A 21,058-nucleotide genomic window follows, 5' to 3' on the forward strand; every position below is an offset into this window, starting at 1 on the left:
TTTTTTTTCCTAATATGTTTTATGTATGAAAAATATTTCATCTCTATTTTAATAATGCTTTGTACTGTTATAATATAATATTCCCAATCTATTTTTTCATCTTCCAACAAGAAGCTCAGAAAGAAACAGGGATTTTCTTCCATGCTTTCTCTCTCAGAAGTTTACAGGAGTAAAAGAATACAGGAAATGCTTATGAGCCATAAGTTTCTTTTTATTCATGTGTATTCTGCACTCAAGGGTCTGGCTCTACCACAGTATACAGAAATTAATGTATTTTCTCCTGAGGCAGTCTGGCTGTCAGTGCCTTTATGGGACTGGACACCTCATGAACACCTGCTGTCACCCAGGGAATGTACACTGCACAAAGACCACAAAATGCCATGAATTATTATGGGATACCCTGTAAGAAGTCCATTATCAGATGTAAGAAACAGTGAGGTGGGGCCAGCAGGAAGAGCACCTGTGAACTACATGTATTGCACTGTCCAATGATCACCTTATCAAACAGACCTGGGAAAGGCCCTAAGTGTTCAAGCAATATGGCAAAGACCACATTTAGAATTATAAACTGGCACAGAGGAAATAGGTAAAAATGCCACCTTTTTTACTTTCTAATGCTGACTGCTTTGATGGGATGGATAAAACAACCTCAAACCTATTGGAATACATTCACCATAAATCACAGAGACTACTCAATTAAGCTTTTTGCAGGCTTGTTTCTCCTCTGCTACAGGCTGGAGCTGATCCAACAGCTACACAGCTTAGATGGGAGATGGGGCAAAACCAGAGACAAACAAAAAGCAACAGAAGAGCTCCTGCACTGCAGACAGGAAGTCCTCAGTTGAGGAAGAGAAAGAGAAAAGAGAAAAAGCCTCCCTGATGTCCAGTTCAGAACCACAGAAGTTTAACAGTGACATGCCTTAGGTGGCTTAAGTAAGTTGATTATCATTTGGCACTCTGAAGTTTGAGTACTTTGGGCAGCCTTGCTCATATTTAGAGCAGGAAGATGTGTGTGTTCATGGCATGTGATGCAGAAGAAAATCATATAAACCCAAACCTGAGCAGTGACTTTGGCACAGCCACGAAACAACAAGGATCCATCTGCAGCCAAAAATCTTCCACAAGATCCTCCTCCTAAACACAGCCACAAGGTGAGTTTCTGGCCTGAAAAAACTTGGGCACCAGCTGGTGTGAGAACCTCTGATTTCACATCTCAGCCTTTGCTCCAACAGAATCTGCAAGCATGGGAGTGCTAATCCACACTAAATGCAGTCACTACATGAGAATTTCCAGCAACCAAGAAGGCAGTAAGGACTGACAATAGAGGCAACAAGTGAGGACTCTGAAAAGAGAGTCTCTGAGGGAATTGTGTACCCTCTGGGGCAGTGAACTACAGGTGTTCATGTGTCTGGGAGAGATGCCAGTGCTTTTTCCAGCAAAGAAAGGAAATTCTTCTGTATATTGGGTCTTCCATTTTTCCTTTTCCAGAGGAAAGCAGATGCATAAAGTCTGTCTCCAAAAGGGAGGTACCACAGGGCCTGGACTCATCAGTTGAATCAAGATGATTTATAGCAAAACCAGTCTATTTTCTCCAAGTTAAGAATACACTCAGTATTCTTAAATTTAAAAAGTAATTGACATCAAAATACTGAATCAGACAAAACTTTTCCCTTACTCCTGTAACACTATCATTATACAAATTGTATGTTTATTGTGCTGTTACAGTGTGTAAAAACATCATATGTATGATGAAAATAATATTTTTTTGTTGTTTTTAGACTGGCACAGTTAGTGCAAGTTGTCCCACAAGCTAAGAAGCTCTCTTTTTGCAAGGTCTTTTGCAATTAAATAAAAATAAAAATCGGTCTTTTAGAAACGACCGTGGTGACCTCTCCTGGTAGAAAAATATATGACCTCTAACCATGAAAACAGATTAAGCCTCAAAGGAGGTACACCTGGCCCATTTTATAGTTTATTTTTTCATTCCATATCCTGAAAGATCTAGATGCCATTTACAAACCAAAACTGACACACAAACTACTAGATCATCAAGAAAACATTACAGCCTCTTGCTGCAGAGGCAAAAGCCTGATCAAGAGGCCTTGGCAATTTTTAGAAACACTTTTTCAACAGAAAAATCATAGAATCAGATAAAATTATAACTGTATTATTAGAGAATTAAAACTTGAGACAAAATGGGAGGATAAAATGCTACCTAAACCTGGGTAAACTGGGAAGGAAACTCAGCTGTAACTCAGGATCCTCTTGAGTGTTGCAAATACTTTATTCACAACTCTGCCTTGTTCCACTGCACTTGTTTCCCCACACACTGCACAAGAACTTTTTAATGCATCATCTCCTAAGTACTGCTGGATAGACCAGTGAGAAATCTTCCTCTGGTGCAGATACAGGACCAAGCAAGGCTGGAAAAGCTACAGATTCATTTTCATACCACACTACAGGCACAATCTGAACAAAAACCAATGCTGCATGCATTTAGGCTTTGTACATTGTTCAATAGCATGCACACTGTCATTGTGATCCATTTTTAACAGTATTGGAAACTCCAGGCTTCTCTCTGCAAGTATAAAAGATTCAGAAAGAGCTGTGTTCTTCATTACCCATTTTATTGGTGTTTACCAATACAAGCCATTGTGCCAATGCCACTGTCACTTCCCTCAAATGCTGGCTACTAAATACTCAGCAGAGGGAAAGAAACCCAATCAGGAATTAACAAATCTCATACAACGTGTATACATGAAAGAATTAAATTAGAGTATGTCAGAGCTGGGAAGAACTCTCCCAAGAGTGACAGGGAACACACAAAATATTTGGTAGCATGAGAACAAAAACATCCTTCAAACAACAACATTTCAAGTTCAAGACAAGCAATTTCACCAATCCTACTATTGTAGAAGTAAACTGATTTTACCAGTGAGGATCAGATGGAAATTTGTCTTCTGTTGTCTTCTGTTTGTAAGTACAAATAACAGACATTTCCTTTGAACCCAAGCAAGAGCATCAAATAAAACAACCATGGCAGAGGGGAGGCCCAGCATCAGCCTGTACCTGAACCTGTGGCTATGCAATCTTTGCAGTCATCTCAAAGACAAGAGATTGGCCTTCACACTGGGCTAAAAGTCACATCCTTTCCTCCAGAATTCACTTGAATTGTTAGAGACTTGAGAACATATGCATAGGAAATGGGAGGAGAGTAAACATTTGGGGCTTTTTTTATTCTTAGTTCCAGGAACTGTTTCTTCAGTCCCCTTTTTCTATTCTAGCTACAAACACTCTGACATTCCCTCCTTGGTATATTCATAGAGCTTGTCTGAATTGGTTTCACACCTGACAAGAAATTCTCTTAGACCATCCAGATGTCTTGAGAACATGAACATAATGACATCTTTGAAACACCAGGCTCTGGTGTCTTAGGACACATCTAGTGCTACATCTGTTACCAATGTCTCATCTCTACTCCAGTGACTCATATTACCCAAAATTGTACTTGGCACACCATCTCACCCTCCCTATGAAAATACAAAAAAATTTCCATGTCTTCAAGTACCAAGTCCTATCCCTCTTGTCAGGCCTTAGCAACTTGCAACAGGACATTTTTGACATTGATCCTTCCCAACTGTTAATCTACCTGCATTTAATGAAAAGCAGTTTTCTCACAAGTGGGGAAATACTACAAACATCACATGCCAGTATTTATTTGCTGCTGAGGGCTATACAAAGAATCACAGGGTCCTTCACTCAGGAGAGAAACAAATCAATTTCACTTTGAACTTGATCCACTAGATGCTTTGGCAGAGACAAGGCAGAATGCACTTGGGGAGATAAAACTCTAGTTTTATGAACAGTCAGCTGTGGTATGAAGTACATCAGTGTAATGATCCTCCCTGGACTAAAGAGAACAGCAATTTCCACACTTCTGTGGGGTGAACACTTTCCTGGCTCAAAAGGAAGAGCCAGCTAGAAATTCCTTCAGGTAAAGGTTGGAAGATGTGCTCCAAGCAGGAGTCCAACCATTTAACTCCTGGCAGCAAGAAGCCTCCCAACTCTATGAAAAAGAACTGATTTAATTAGCTCTAAAAACAATCTTCTGTAATTGAAGTGAATTCATTTCAGACCAAACCAAGTTTTAAGACAAATGTGTTCTAGGCAAGTGACTCTACAGTAGCCAGCAGAACAGCTACCCTGTGTACTGGCCATTTCTAGGAAGGAAACTATGGAAACAGCAGGAGGAAAAACTCCAGAGAGGCATCCCCAGGGTAAGGCTGTGACACAAGGAGGCCAAGAATTGTTCCACTGACTGTTCATGATTCATTTGGCATGATTCATAGCATGGCAGTGCTATGTGGGCACTCTGAGAGTCACACATCTGTCTCCATCTTGTTACTCTCTGTCCAAAAATGTGTCTGATGTGGTGGTATTTACAGGGGTCCCATGATGAGGGAAGAGATGAGAATCTTGACTCCATGTTTCAGAAGGCTGATTTATTGTTTTATTATATATATATTATACTAAAACTATACTAAAAGAATGGAAGAAAGGATTTCATCAGAAGGCTAGCAAGGAATAGAAAGGAATGATAATAAAATCTTGTGACTGACCAGAGAGTCCGAGCCAGTTGGACTGTGATTGGCCATTAATTAGAAACAACCACATGAGACCAATCACAGATCCACCTGTTGCATTCCACAGCAGCAGATAACCATTGTTTACATTTTGTTCCTGAGGCCTCTCAGCTTCTCAGGAGAAAAGATCCTAAGGAAAGGATTTTTTCATAAAATATGTCTGTGACATCTGGACAGGCATATTCCATCTGCACAGAAACACTCAGCAGAGCCAGGATCACTGCTCCCAGCAGTGCCTGTCCTGACCTGCAGTCACCACATCTCAGGGAGCAGGAGAGGACCACACATGACTGGCAGAACACCGCACTTTGCTTGACAGGGAGTTGTGGCTTAAAGGCCAAGCAACATTTGCTACAGGATTAAATTTAATCAAGACCTCAGAATAACTCCAGAATTTAATGACGCCTCAGTCAACTGCACGCAAAAGCTGCACATGCTAATGTAGCCTAAGCCATAGGAAAACAAAGAAGTAACTGATTTTTATTTTCAAACCAGATGGAAAAGCAAATTCTATCACATTAAAATTCAGCATTTGGCAAAAGGAACCAATTATAAGAATACTGAGATCATCACACACTGAGATCAGAGGATTTGAGTGGCTAAAATACAGAACAGTTTGAAAGTTATTTACTCCATTTTTATCAAGGATGTTTAATCTCCATTTTTCACTCCCTAAAGATGAATAGAGGCAGGGGGAACACAGGAGCGGGGACATTGTCTAGTGTCCTCATGCAAGTTATTTGTACTTTTGATTCCTACCAAGCAAGCACCAACTTCAAATCCAAATCACTGGTGACAGCAGTGTGATAGGAGCTCTTCCTTCCTGTTCTGTAGAGCAGCAAACCAGGCTGACAGAAACCACCTGCCTCTGAAAAGCAATGTTCTTGGCCAAATTTTTACCATAAGACTTAGAAAATACACACTTTAAAAATTCATTCCTATAGAAAATCCTGTTCCATGCTGCCTAAGACTGATGAACACCATAAGAGATTTACTTTGGGAAAAGCAAGTTCATAAAAATTGGTAATCTAACAAGTGTCCTCATAGTTCAAGGATCTAGAAAATAATCATCCCAATTAAACTGTGACCTTTCTTTAATGAAAGCAGGCACTCTTTTAAATGTCCTACTAGCATGCTCTGCATGAGGATTTTTAACAGTTATCTCCCTTGCTCACCAAAAGCAATTCAGGTTTAGCCAAACTGATCAGCCCTTCCCCAAAAAAGTTCACTTACCATCCAGAAAAGGGTTCCAATGGCAAACTCAGAATAATGCTCTATAGTAGACAGTACACTGAATATTAAACAAATCAGCACCAGGAGAAACCTGTAAAAAGAAAACAGTGTTTCGTGACTTGTCAAGTTGAACTGTAAATCTAGATCTAGGTTTTTCTCTGTCTCATTCACATAACTTTTTTATCACAAATACTTTGTGTTTAATCAGTCCATTATTCCTACTTAAATGAGTATCACCATTTTGCTTTCATTCAGCTTTCAGAAACACAGAATAAAAATGACAGGAAGGCTGAACACAGTAAATCAATAGGTAAAGCTCACATTATCAAGTATATTTCTCAGGGAAGGTTGTCATAGTGAATGTTTCATGTGTCACTGATTGCTGTACAACTTAACAGAGACACAAACTACACTCAGTGGGTTTTGGTAGCTTTTACATGAAAATTAGAGGTGGAAAAGCTTATCAGGAAGGGGAAAAACTCTTGTACAACCTAGAGACCAGTGACAAGATTAATTCCTTTGGAGTTTATCTACAGTCTTATCTTATCTATCTAGTCCCCAGTGGACACTTTTATCAGTGTTCCAGAAGAAGAGACGAAATGCACCTCATCAAGCCCACAGCTGACACAAGCCCAGGAGTTTGGTCGCTAAGCTTGAGGACAGAGCCCCTGGTTAGTGGTGCCTGCACAGGCTACAGAGCAGACATACAGGAATCTCCTAAAACTTGACAGGAACAAACCTCAATCCTACACAAAGCATGGGGAAGAAGACTAAAACATGTCCCCCTGACCTCCCTTCCCCTAATTCCCAGCTCCTGTGCCTCCCTCCCTCACTCATGCCCAAGCAGCAAAGAGGGGTAGGGAATGCAGGGGGTTGTGGTCAGACTACAACACTTTGTCTCTGCCTCTTTTCCATCCTCCTCCTCCTCCTCCTTCTCCTCACACTGCTCCCCTGCTGCATTGTGGGCCTTCCACGAGCTGCAGTCCTTCAGGATAAACCTTCCCCAGAGGCTGCAGGGAATTTCTGCTCTGGGACCTGCAGCACCTCATCCCCCTTCTCCTGCTTCTCTCACCTCTGTGCTCAGAGGTTGTTTCTCACTCGCTTTTCCCTCTCTTCTCACAGCCCATGCTGTGCTTTTGGCCTTTCCCCAGGAGCTTTTCCAACTAAGGCCGGGGGCTCAGCAGTCATGTATCCACACAGATATAAAGGAGCACATGAAACAGAATCCCAGAATCATTTAGCTTGGAAAAGGCCTCAAAAGGCCTCAAACTGAGTCAAAACATCAACCCCACAATCCCAGGTCTGCCACAAATCCCTGAGTGTCCCATCTACACATTTTTCAAATACTTCCAAGGATGGTGATCCCACCACTTCCCTGGGCAGCCTGTTCCACTTATTTACTCACAGATGCACTTCATATGTATATAATCTATATATCTAGAGAGACAAAGTTCTCACAACACAGATACAGGATAGAAAATCTACTGCAAAGAGCTACTTGGATATGGAAAACCCCCAAAACCTGTTGGCCTTGTTACCTCAGAGGGTAGGCTGAGCCAATATTCTTTATGCAGCACATTCAAACCACGACTAGAACCAGGGAAAATGGGACAATGTTGATATCTATGGAGGCCTTCAGCTTTCCTTTTTCTCTTTTTAGAGTGCCTCAGAGTTTTAGACTGCCTTAGGAACCCCAGGAACACTGGACACTGGAAACAATTCTTTGGTATGTTTGATCTGATCATTCACACACTGCGAGGAAATTGGAAGTATGTGCTAACACAGGCAAGGAGGGACAGTTGTTTCTCAGCTGCCACATAGACAACAGCTGACCTCTTCAAGCCTAAAACTGGAATTGAAGTTATAAAAACAAAAGGTCCTACTTCCTTTCATCTGGCTCTGGAAGGACTCTGACCCTATTTAACCACAGGTGGAGATTTGAGAAGATTAGGGCCATCATTAATATACTTTTTTAGATTTCCTAAGTAGTGGTTAGATCTGTACATGTACAATTATCTCTGAATCAAGCTTGCATTTCTTCAATATTTACCTATCCTGATCCACAATATAAGAGAAAAGGGATCCAGATAATACATCTTATTATCATAGAAGGGTAACAACAGCACCTTTAGCTCAGGACACATCTCAGCCATGCTCTCATGGTTTATGAGTTCCACAACCTCCTCTCCTGGTTTTATGCATTGAGATTCTCTTTTTTTTTTTTTTTTTCCCCATTTCGAAATCACACACTAAAACCATTCAAAGGACCCTTTAAATTCATTTAATTTATGGCACTATATCCTCTGGCCAGTGAGTGTCACTCCTTCCCAATGAATAGCAAGGGCAGCTCACATGAGCTGAGTACAAATTCAGTTGCAGGAGGACAAAGTCAAAGACAAGCACAGATTAATGGTTTAGTGAGGGCATCAAGAACAACAAAAATCCCAAAAGAACAAAACAAAACAAACCACACAAAACCCCCAATCAACCAACCAAAAAAAACCAAAAAACCAAATATTAAAAGAACACCCTAAAATAAAAAGAAAGCCCTGTTGTGGGCAGGCTGTCATCTCCATGGGGACACAGGAAAAAACAGAAGTAGATCTGCCTGTCCTTTACTGGAATTGCTGAGAAACTGCATTTGAGACAGGTGAGGGACAGTTTCTGGTATTCTCAGCCAGAATTAGATAGACTTAAGAAGGTAAAAATAACAGCAGTGTGTCAAGGTAGATACAAAACCAAATACAAGGCCAAAATGGTTCTCATCCAGGCAGTGATCTCACAGTACATGACCACCCAAGCCAGGCAGCAGTTCATGGATGGACACACCCTCCATGTGAAGGACCTGGGACTGCTTTCCCCTTGGATTTGTGTGTCTGGAGGGGCAGGCAGGACAGGGCTGGAGCCGAGAGCCTTGAGGTGCCATTCAGCACCCCTGGTTTACACAGCAGCCCCACAGCCAGGGTTTAGCCATGGCTGGTGATGTTGCTGTGTGCACTTGCAGCAGCTTGTGCTCAGTGCTCACCACAGGCTCTCGGAAAGCAGCCATGGGTGGAGTTTGGTGAGTAAGTGGTATCTGAGGTATGACAAAAGGGCTGCAGACAAGTAGTGGGACCAAGGGTCAAGTCCTCCCTGCACCCCAAGTAAATCCACTCCCAGAGAAACCAACAGTCCTTTTGCACCTTTTCTCTGGCACAGTGGAGCATCATCTTCTTCCCCCTCTGATATTTCTGAGCCAGCCGTCAGGGCATGCTGCCTTCACAGCTTCCTTTAAATTACTGTCACTGTCACTGGGCCATACACCACAATGCAGGTTAGCTTTGATGAGTCCACATTTAAACAGCTCAATGAACTGCCAGCTGATCTGCAGAATCCAACAAGCTACACCTCTGCCTCTCAGGCAATCAGCAAAGCTCCTCATGGACTGCTCCTAACAGCCTCTGGAATGCTAAACATAGCTCTATCCAATTTAAACACACTGGAGGAAAAAAGCTTGGGTGAGTGCCAAATTCCCTGTAAAGAGCTGGATGCATGGTCCACAAGCAAACCCCCAGCAAGGCTCCTCCCTGAATACCTCTGGGTTTGTCTCAGGATCTCACTGCACGTGTTGCTTAGAGGGACAAGCTGTCCCTCAAAGGCAGTGCCAAAGTCTACCGGTGTAAACCCATCAGCAAGTGCCCAACAGATCCTGGGTCTCCCTGAATATTTCTGATTGCATTTCTGGGACACCTATAGGTAAGGCAAGTGGATGGGTGCGGGTTTCATATTGCTGGCTTGGGGTGAAGCCATTTAAAGCTTGTCATATGGCAATTTCCCTTTCCCCACCAGCTCCAGCCTGGCTTCCTCATGTTGCCCCTGCTATCCATACTCTCTCCTGCAAAGGACAATCCTCTGTGCTGTAAGGGTGAGAAAACAGGGTGTAATTGTTTATTTGCTTGCAGGGAGTTATTGCATCCACAGAGAAAAATTTCACCCACTGGCAGCGGTTCAGTTCCTAAAGGCAGGAAGTTAACAAGGCAGAGATATAAATCATTACCAACTAGTAGAGCTGGTCTACTCTTTCACATTCTAAAGGAACTGAGGTTCTCCTTTCTAGTACTTTGTTCTCTTTCATTCTTTCTGTGATTCTTGAGGATGTTGAGCCACAACCTGAGCTGTTACTTCTGCAAATACATTTTTCCCTTTTCTGCCACAGAGCTACTAAAAATAGTGAGGTATTTCCTCACAAAACACCTGGCTTTCTTTTCCAACTTTTTTTTCTGAAGATGGAAATTTATTCCTGATCACCTATTTGCAGACTCTTCCTCATTCTCTCTTTGAGCAGAAAAAAAATATTTTACATATCAGAGGAAAGAGAAGCACTTGAGAACTTCCCCTTTGGTTTCAGATTCTCATGTAACACTGTTCACACTTACAGAAGATGAAGTGTCATGCTTTCCCAAGAGACACCTTGTTAACGTAAACGAAATTTTAGTATTTCTTGACTTCTCCTCACTTCCTTAAGCCTCAAGTATACACAAAAATACAACTGCTTCCTCATCAATGCTTTTAGACCATCACCCTTAAATCTGTCCCATTTAATCTGTTAACCAGATTAAAGAGACAATCCTGTTAAAGGCTGCAAATTAGTGCTTCTTTATGTCCTGGTCCTCCTAAACATTGCTTCCTTTTGGAGAGTAGCTGGAGTGACTGGAAACATGTTTCTGTTGCTGTTGTCACCAGGGACAAATTCTGTTTATTGACCATGAGCACACTTCACTGAAGCCTACAAACACTGGGAACTAGGAGGTTAACTTAACAATTGAGAGCAAAATGATGTCAAGCACTTTCTCCAGGGTGAGCCTTACAAAGGTCATGCTGTAACAAACTTGTTTTCCATGGAAGACAAGCCTAATGGAAGTTCTTAAAGGAGGAGTAGCCATAATTCCTCCTTTTTAAGTTTTGCAGCAAATAATTCCATTTCTAGCAAAAACTGTGCACATGGGGCTTTGTGTTTATCTCCTGCAGATAAGTGCACTTGAAGTGCTGATATACCAGATGCTCGTGGGAATGTTATCTCTTGGACAATAAAAAAGGGATGGGTGTGGAGGGGACAAACTTGTAAATTCACAGACAGAGATATACTCCTTGGCAACCAAGCACAAAACAGTAGCTTTGGGGCTTTCTGGGCTTTACCAAACTTTGTTGACTCTGCAAAGTTTTGTTTAGAGGAAAAAAACACTTTTAGAAAAATGTGAGCTCTATAATGAAAGCAAATCAACAAAAATTGTTATGGAAAAGCTATCGAAACCCATGCTGTGTAGAATTGAGTGTCCTGGACCGTGGGCTGCTGATGATTTTAACACAACCAGATGTGTCCTGTTCCTTCCTCAAAACTGAGCTACTGTGCCTCTCTTCACTCTGGGAAAGCCCTCCAGGTAGGTAACTACAAATGGCTTCTACATGTTCCAGTTGAAAGTACATGGAAACCCTGCCTTTTAGATTCCTTAGATAATCCTTTATTGTATCTGCTATTTTCTCCAGAAGCTTTGAGCAGTCTGCTTTAGTGGAAGGTGCCCCTGGCCACGGCAGGGAGTGGAATTCAATGATCTGTAAGGTCCCTTCCTACCCAAACTGTCCCATGAGTCTAAGAAACTAAGCCAAAATGTTCCAGCCTACTATCACAGTAGGGGAGAAGAAATGCAGTTGCTTCAGCTGGACTTAAATTAAAGGAGAAATGGACTGAATTTAGGCTAATATGTCCAAGTAAATCTATGTGCAACTACACCCATTGGAGTTTCAGCTTTTTTCTGGATGACAGAGTACAGGGTTGTCTAAAGGAGACCAAAAGCTCTAAGTCAGCCTGTTGTTAGGGACAATAAATGAGTTTAGCAAACAGAAAGCCCTTTGAGGGGTTCCAGCAGCATGGGCTGCTTTCTATTTTAACTGGTCATTTTGTGGCAGGAAAACTAAGGAGAGCATTTTTTTCTTTTTTCATACTCTAAAAGTGCAAGTTCTCATTCCTGAGTGAATGAAACACTTTCTTCTAAATGGGACTCCACTGTCTCATGTTGAATAGCCATGTGCTTCTGAAAAACATTCCTGCTGCTCTGAATGAAACCTCACTCCTGGTCCTTACATATTTTTGTTATCCGAAGGAGTTTCTAGGTCATGAAGAGAAGTTTGTCCCCGTGCCTCTGTGGGCAGGTTTTGATGACCCTCAGTTCTCTCATAAATCTGTTTCCAGGCTCCTGAGGTTTGATGTGTCTTTGAAAGGTTCTGTGCTTATCCATATGCGATCATACACATATTAGAGTTGGTTGGAAATTTTGGTAAAGGGACAATTTTTCTGCTGAAAATACCAATCTGTTAAAATTATAAATAGTCTGGGAATGTCAGCAGAAGTGGAGAAGGAGACCAGACACGTTTTAATGGAAACCTGCCTAGCTTTGGACTCTACTAACATGGAGCATGCCTAGCAAAGAATTTGGCCATATCTGATTTTCTTTCTTCTACCTCAGAATAAAATATTTTCAGAGCTTTGAAGCCTTCAACCAAAGGAAAATCCCACCTATTGCATGGATATACTGAGGATATCTGTTTTCAGCTGTCTCTTCTGAGTTTCACCCAGAAATGTCCAATAGCTCCATTGCACATAACATGAAGTTGCCTTCCTGGTTCCTATCAGAAATAATAAGTCAATATTTCTACAACACCAAGAGAATTTAAAATTTCACTTACAAATAGTGAAATTATCTGCATATACAGAATTCATCACAAACAGGGCTGGATCAACAGCTAAAACCAATGTTGTTCAAACCACAGCATGAGCCACACATCCTACAAAAAACTCTCCCACATGAAACCAGCTTTCTGGATCTACTGACCCAAGCTGTTGAATGTTATTTATAAAACATCCACAGCTCCATTAGTAATGAGCACTTCACATTTCCAAACATTTGACATCCTAACTTAATTGCTGTTCTTTGAAGAGCACTGAGATTTGGATTTTGCTTTTTCTACGAGTTTATCTGGCAGTACTTCAGAACTGACAAATTGCATTCATGCATTCCTTACAACCACCAGGAGCACTGATCTTACTGAAACCTTTTATTTAATGCCCTGCCTTTCCTGGGATTAAGCTCCTTGATTCCACTGAGTGCCCATATCTTCCACTGACGTCTGTGCTTCTGTGTTTCTCTCGTTTTTATCTTTGCATGTCTTGCAATCTTCCATTCTGATTCTACAGCTAAGACTTTCTAGAAGAGGCATAATCAGTTTTTTAAACAGTGGCAAAACCAGTCCATCATCATGACTTCAGTGTTGATGATTTTGATACTTTTATCACCAACCTTGACGGTGACACAAAAGTCAGTAGGTTTTGGCTTGTGATCTTGGACACGCCTCCAAGGGAACAGGAAATTCCAACCACCATTCAAAATGCAACACCAGCTTCCTCATAGTAGTCACATTAAATAATGTCCCTTGGGTTCAGAAGACGAAAAGGGGAAGAACAAATGTATATAATGATGCTGTGAAAATACATCCGCTGAGTTAATGCCAGCTTGATCATCACTTTTCTTCTTGAATTTGGTACCATGTGGAGTCCTTGAGTTCATGAGCAATTGTAACATTAGTACCAAGGAATATCTTTTTATTTTGCTGGTTTCTGTAAGAACAGAGGGGAGTTTTTCCACAAAAGCATAACCAAATTCCATCAACAGCACCACAGCAATGTCAGGCTACAGTATTTGTTTTCACTACAGAAACAACATTAGCCCGTGGGGGCAGATGTTAATGTATATTAATTGCTGAGATTATTACAAAATTGAGCTTCTAGAATAAGATGGATTGAATTTCTTACAGAAATGATGGAAAAAGTCATCAATAATTCAAAAAAATGAAAATAGAACTTACTCATGCTGTGGCTTTGTGCCCTGTGGTTAGGTGACGGTGCCTAACACGAAGTACTCCCAGATCCAAGCTCTTCCTTAGGAGCTTTCCTAACATCTCCTGAAAAGACTCCTTGGTGCCAAACAATCTAAAGGACCTCAAAGTGAAGTGTTCTCATCTTGGGGATACTAATTTCTCCTCTAGACAAATGTCTGTTTTAACCAAGTGAGAAGAAGCACAGTATCTCTGACTTTCCTCATCCCCTGTCCATGTTAGCTGGAACTCGCCAGCTGGCTCAAAGCTTTTTGCTAAGGCCCTTTCAGACAGACATGCTCAGACAGGGTGGTTGCAGAAACCTCATTTCCTTAGGAAGAGAAGTAAAAAATTAGTAACTATCCTCATGTATTTTTAGAACAACCAAACCCTGGAACTTTACAGAATCCTAATGACAATTTTCTTTAATATCAGTGTACCTTCATTAGCAACTTCAGCCATTCCACCATCTCATCCATGCAACTCTAAGCAGCAAGAGGAACATCCCATTTAATGAATAAGTTTCTTCTCTTCTTTTGGTACCTGAAGCTTGTCATCAGACACATCTGCTTAGTACCTCTCAGTAGTTAGTACACAGATGAAAAGGAGCCATTGCAGTTCTAAACTGAAAACCTTGTCAGTGACATTTCTATATAAAATTCCAAATAAGTAACTGTTATGCTGACAAGAAACACCCTAAAAACAATAAGTAATGAGTAATAATAATAATAATAGGCCTTACTCTTATGAAAGTACACCATGTCCAGAATTAAGCTGTGACATCAAGGTCAAAGCCAGAATCTCAAAAGCAGCCATGTGCTTATAATTACTCTGAACTTTAGTTGTTGCTTGTGTTGGTCATATTACAATCACATCATTGGAAAAAGCAAAATAGCTGCTTGCATTCTAGAGATTATTGTGGAAAGGACAGAAATGGGAATTTGACAGTCCCTTTGAGATAAACAGTTATAAATAATGGGTTATATGCTTCATTTCCAGATAAAAACAGGAGCTGGAGAACACTGTGCTAACTTATTTCAGTTCACTAAAGAGCTGCTACACTCAAATAATCAAAATATATGCAGGCAAGTGCCCCATTAAATGGGACCACTAGACCCTTACATATTTTGCCTTTTAAAGTTCTTTACATCAGCAACAGTTTTACGCCAAACAAAAATGGAATATCAGCCAAAATGGTGGCTCTGAACTTCTGCAATTTCACTAACAGAACACAACTAGCATTTCTTACATGGAGTTGGAGGAAGTAAAAAAACCTGAGAAAGCAAAGTCTGAGGAGAAACAATAATAGGAAAAATTTACAATTTTTAATTTGTCCAAATAATCTGAATTCACTTGTTTATGTATTACTCACAGTGACATAGACACTGGTACACAGAATCTTTTCTGAAGGAAAAAACCCTCTGCTGGCTACCCCCCCTTTTATAAACATGATTTTTGATCTTTTTGTACTTTCCTCATGAAGTTTTAAGTCTGTGGTGTTATTGATGTTGTTCACATTTTTGGAAGGATCATGCACTTATAATTATTCAGAAATAACTGTTCAGTTGAAGGGTTTTTTTCAACAAGCTGCCAGGAACAGGTACGTGTGTGTGTGTGTGTTTTTGTGTGTGTGTGCACATGTGCTTCTCTTTGAAGGAGCTGTGGGAGTCAGTCTGGAGGACAGAGGGGTGACAGAGTAAATCTAGGGCATGTTTTCATATAAAACGGCCCACACCACAGCTCTCTGTTGGGAAAAAAAAAAAAAGAAAATAAAAAAAGAAAGAGAACTTTGCCTCATTCCATTCCAGTCTTGGCCAACTGTGTTAGTGCTGGTTGCAGCCCTGTTAGACCACTTGCTGACATGCTGCAACTCCTGAAGGTCCCAAAAGCTCCTCATTTCCTGCTGATCTAAATTCCTGCCATTACAGGGAGCTGATGAAGCGTAGGAGGGCTCCAGTGAGTGCCAGAAGAAACACAAGTTGTGCAGCAGAAATGTGTGTCCAGAAGAGAAGAAGGGAAGGTGACAGAGGGGCACCAAGAGCTTGTGGCATTGGTAAACCACCCTGCCAGCTCTTGGGAAACCATACTCTAGGGAAGACATTTTCCCTGTCTACCCCACAATTCCCAGAGACAGGCAGCATCCCATAGGAATATTTTGGAGCAACAGCCATTACCCTCTCTAAGTCACCATTTGGAGGAGTTGTTTCCCCAGAAATCTCAAGGCAGCCTGCAGAGCAGACTTTATGGCTACCCAAAACCTGCATTTATGAAATGCTTTGCAGTCAAACCAGGTGGTCTGCAGTACTTGCCAGATGATTTGCAATGTTACCTTGCAATTATTGTGCACAATTTTACATGCAATTCAACAAGTCATTTTGATCCACTGAGAAAACAAGAGCAGGGAAGTGATTCAAGGTGCTTCATGTGCAGTACTAACCTCACTGAAGACCAACCACTCTTTCCCACTGGGGTAGGCTTCTGCTGGTGCCAGAAGCTGAACTGGCTATCCAAGTGTAACTCCAAGTTTAACTATCAAAGGACAATACAGCTGGCAGGAGCAAGCTGAGCGCTGGAGGTGGATGAGAGGAGCAGAACCCACGCTGGCTTGTTAGCAATGAGCTGTTAGATCAGCTCACCTCATCCCAAAGGAGGCTATGGGATACAAAGGCTGGTCTAACTTTTGAATGAGAGCAAGGTCTAACACACATTTAACAAGTGGCCAAACCAGCACAAAGTGACCTGGAAGAACTGCAAGTTCTCACTGAAGCTTCTGCAGTGTTACACAGCAAGCAAATGGCAGGCCTGAGAACACAGTCCCTGTCCTAGACCTCCCTCTTGCCCTGGACTTGCCTCCACTCCCAGCCAGCCTGTGGTTTCTCCAGAGCCTGACAGCAGCCCTTCCAGCTGTGCTGACTCCAGGGGTGATGTGACATCCATTTGCTAGGAACTGGACTGGGACCAACAGCTCCTTTTGTATCTCCCCACAGCCATCACTGCTTCTTCTTCTACTGAACTATTGGCTTGGACAAGATTCAAATTTGTTGCCTATGGGTGAAAGGTTCCTTGTCCCATCATGAATTCCACACCCCCGCTTTCCCTAGCTCCCAGCTGTCATGTCCTACCCCTCTTCCTCCCAGTGGCTCTCTGAGCTTCTTGACCCTTTTCAGCTGTCCCCTTTGTGCCTGTATCCAGCTTTCTGATATCCACAACCTGGTTTTCCTCTTTCCTTTGTCAGATTCTCTTTGTCCTTGAGCTACTCTGCTCTTGTATTGTTTTCCTCCAGTTTCAGCATCACTGGCACCAGTCTCAGCTTCCACCACAAACCAACGTGGACCTCAGTGTCTCAGTCGCAGGTTCTCTTTTCTCCCTCTTTCACCACACTCAGTGTTAGCCAGTTGTCCTGCTCCCTCACTTCTTAGTCCAAAGGAACCCAGGTTCCCTCTAAGTGTCTGGCTTTTTAACTGAAAAATTCATCTACCCAGGCAAGAGCAGCACAAAAGACCAAAATTAGCAGTCCCTGCATGCTCCAGAGAAATGGAAAAAATAGGAAAAGGGAGTTGGACTGCAGTGAGCAGGGTGTAACTGACTGAGGGGGAAAACACGATGGATCATGGGCACACTCAGGGCTTTCCTGCCTGGAAGCCACACTGCGGCATCACCTCGGGCTGACACAAGGTGGCCTCTGTGGCTCACAGAACAGTGATAAGTGACAGCCAGCCAGGTGGACACAACATTCCAGCCCACAGTGGAGCAGTCACTAAACGGATGTAGGCTTCAGAAATATATCCATCACATAAGTAAGACTCCACCTGCAATTAAACTATTTAAATGGGTAGGTTTGCCAAGTAAGGCTACTGCCATAAATAACTCCTCACCAATACATGTTGTATTTTTCTTTCATATTTCAAAATATGAGGGTTATACCCTAATACCTGACATTTGGATGTGATTTAAGCAAGTGCATAGATGAGTTTAGAAATTAATCCAAGCCAGGCACATGCTGCTTTTTCTGGACTGAGGATCTCACAGCTGGGCTCTGACACAGGTGATCTCCAACACCCCACTCCAACAGCCACAGGAATTGCTTGGTTTGGATCAATGCATTGTCAGTTCATGGAGCAGCTGCTTCTCAAGGCCTCAGCTCTTGCCAAGTGAAATCCTCTACTCTACTGGGCTTTTTGGAAGTGAAGTATTTCACAGTCCTAAACCAGAAAAGTATCCAAATGAGAAGGTTTTCAAGACCAGCAGGAGGGATTCTCAAGTGAACCCACTCACCACTTCAAACATTTTGTTTTGAAACGATGATTTCAACCTCCACTAAAACTCCAATAACTACACTAAAATAATATAAATTTTAGATTTAATTAGGCAAAAATAATTCCCTTTCCTACCACTGTTATAAAGTTTCATAAAAATCCTGAGTTTATTCCCTTAAAAGAAACTTTCTACAAGTGTTATCAGTGATTATCTTGGTAATTTCAGAATGAGCAGAGGTCACCTCCTGGAGCACTTGTTGTTCCCTCACCTTGGCTGGTTTTGGAAAGTCAGGTTCTTTCTAGCAGAACTGACTCCAGATCAGAACAGACTCCAGTCCCTCGTGGACAGAAAGCTCCCCCAAGTCTGTAAATAAATTGTCTGATCTTTGTGGCACATGAAGGACAGAAGGGGCAGAGCACATCCAGCTCCTCCAGGCTACACAAATATCAGCCATGTACTTGAAAGTTTGGATTTGTCAGGAAAATAACAAATCATCATAATCATCCCCATCAATCAGCTGCACTTAAGTTACCTCCAAACCCACACATAAAACACGGGAAGCTGTTTAAAAATAAATTACAGGTTGTTCTAATTATAAAATTAAGTGTATTTTAGATTAGTAGTTTATTTTTTAACAATGTTTTGCTGTAATGATATATAATCTTATAAGGCATGTTCTTTCCAAAACAGAAACTTGTTATTTAAATGAACACATCATGTAGTTACTGGGATAATTATTAGCAAAAATATCCTTGAGACAAAATGCTGGCCAAAAGCTGTTTCAAATGTTTCCTTTCTAGGAGCCTCAAAGACAAATAACTTTTAAGAGCACTCAATTTTCATATTCTTTCATGTAAATGGTAGGAATCTTTAAAAAAACAGTTGCTGTTTGTATTACCAGTATTTTCTCCAATTTTCTAGTACTGAGGGGGTGTATAGATGTTTTTGTTTTATTTTAATGCCCATTTCAGAATAAAAAAGTGCATATTTAAAGGTCAACCTCAGTTGGGGATAAAAGCAACACAGATGATGAAACAAATGAATTTTAGCAAGATTAGTAGTCTCAACTAGGCTTAAATCATGACTATTCATATATTTAAATCTACACAAATCACATCTTTTTAGTCCTTAGGATTAAAGCATGCTATAAGCATAGTCCTTGAAAGAGGCTTTATCTTTTTGCTTGGAGAAATTTCATTAATCAAAAAATCCTTTCAAAAACACAGATATGATATTGAGGAGGGAAAGGAAGCAAGTATTAATGAGACTATTTTATGCTAAATAGAAGCATGAGGGTTCATCCCTAGAATTACCATATATTTCTCTGGGCAATTCCTGACTGCAGCCACTGATAATGTTTTTTTTTTCCCAAAATGCAATCAGGCCATAGTTTATCTTAGGCAAACAGAGTAATTTCAACACTCTGCATTTCTTTAGGAAATATGCTAATGTTATAATAAAAGCAAGGCCTTTTGGCACAGCTGGTCAGTAAAACTTGCTCTGGTCTCAGTGAGAGCACAACCGGACCCTTTCTACAGCTAAGATGACAAATTATCTTTCTGTTAAGCAGCATTCAGAACAGTAATTGAGGTCTTACTAAGCTTGACATATACCATAAGCAACCAAAGAAAGCAGTAACAGCTGGATTAATATATCAACCACTGCTTTACAAGGGTAAATGGAAGCCTTAATTGCCTCCTTGCATGTACTACATGCATGGTATAATGAAAAACATTTCACTAAGTTTGTACTCATTTCATGTTCACAACTATAAATCAATTCAAATTAGCAATGTTATATGTTTGTCTAACAAATTACTTGTTTTGGCTCTTTAACATGAGCAAAACAAACTTAAAAGAGCAGAATGTGTCTCATCACAGCTGGACCTGCCACATCTGCTAAAAACTGCAGGAACAGTGTAAAGCAGCTCAATCAGCAATCAGAACTGCCAGGAGCACAGAGGACTTGCCCTCAGAAATTCCAAATATACATGTACATCCTTGAAAACAAAGATCATTTGAAGAATAAAATCATTTCTCTGGAAATGATAATGCATATATTGACTGATTCTTTGAGGAACTGGCTTTTCCACTGCCTTGAGAGGATTACTCATGGAACAGGTTTTGAGCACAGGAGATCAAGTACTGATGATTCCTGGCTGATTAAATGGGCAGTTTCAGATTTTTCTTACACCAAAGATCATGTGAAAATGTAGGTACTTACACAGCAAAATGATAGATAAAACACTTCCACCCACTGGGCCTCTCCAGGAAGTTGTAGACCTGTCCCTGGGTGCTGGTTTTGGTCAGATATTGGCTCTGGAAGCACTCCATGGTCCGGGCCCTGCCGGCTCCACTGTCCGAGCAGGCTGCAGCCCTTGTGCCTTCCCTGGGGCTCTGGGCAATGCCAGCTCCCTTATCCATGGAGGGCTCTGCATTCAGTGCCACAGGAGAGTACTGCATGGTGCTGAGGCTCCCCCTCACTTCCAACAACGCTGCAGATTTGCTGTTTCCACTCAGAGTGCTCAGCTGGAGGGTGGAGGAGCCTTGATCCTGCCCACGGCGGTTACACAGCGGGTACGCAGCAGTTTCTGCACCACCACTGGACATCCTGCAGCAACACCCAGGTATTGCTGTCTCTGATCAATATTTAAAATCATGAAGGAGGGATTGGATGTCTTCCATGCCCAAGGTTCTCCAGCAGCTGATAAGGTGACTTTGTGCTGTTATCATGGAGCGTCTCTGTGACACAAGTGCGAGCTGCCAGCCTGTCACCTGCTGTCACTCACATCCTCTGGAGTTAAGTCAGAAGAACCTATGAGACAGTAACAACAGAAGGAACGGGAGTCTGGGAAAGGGAAGGGGTTGAGACTTCTGGAGGAAGGAAAGAAAATTAATTTCAAAGTTACATTGTTAAAAAGAAAGTCTAGAACTATTTAAACAGTGCAACACTTGTGCAGCACCTTGTGTTGCAGCAGAGAGAGCTGATCCTACCAGATTACTTTAAACTGAGCAGTTCTT

The 21,058-nt window shown here is 41.5% G+C and overlaps 1 protein-coding gene across 1 annotated transcript in view; it reads right to left on the reverse strand.

Annotated features, from left to right (window-relative positions):
- The window catches only part of LOC139587776 (potassium voltage-gated channel subfamily KQT member 1-like), a 410,234-nt gene extending 389,587 nt beyond the window's left edge, over window positions 1-20,647 (reverse strand). Inside the window, exons 1-2 of the mRNA XM_071422333.1 lie at window positions 20,262-20,647; window positions 5,877-5,967 (exon numbers count right to left, since the gene is read on the reverse strand). Coding sequence (XP_071278434.1) covers window positions 5,877-5,967; window positions 20,262-20,647 — 477 coding nt within the window. The remainder of the gene's footprint in view (window positions 1-5,876; window positions 5,968-20,261) is intronic.
- Between the last annotated feature and the right edge of the window lie 411 nt (window positions 20,648-21,058).

The sequence above is a fragment of the Agelaius tricolor genome, unplaced genomic scaffold, assembly GCF_023055355.1.
Source record: "Agelaius tricolor isolate 1412-34295 unplaced genomic scaffold, bAgeTri1.0.p SCAF_3, whole genome shotgun sequence".
Lineage (NCBI taxonomy): Eukaryota > Metazoa > Chordata > Aves > Passeriformes > Icteridae > Agelaius > Agelaius tricolor.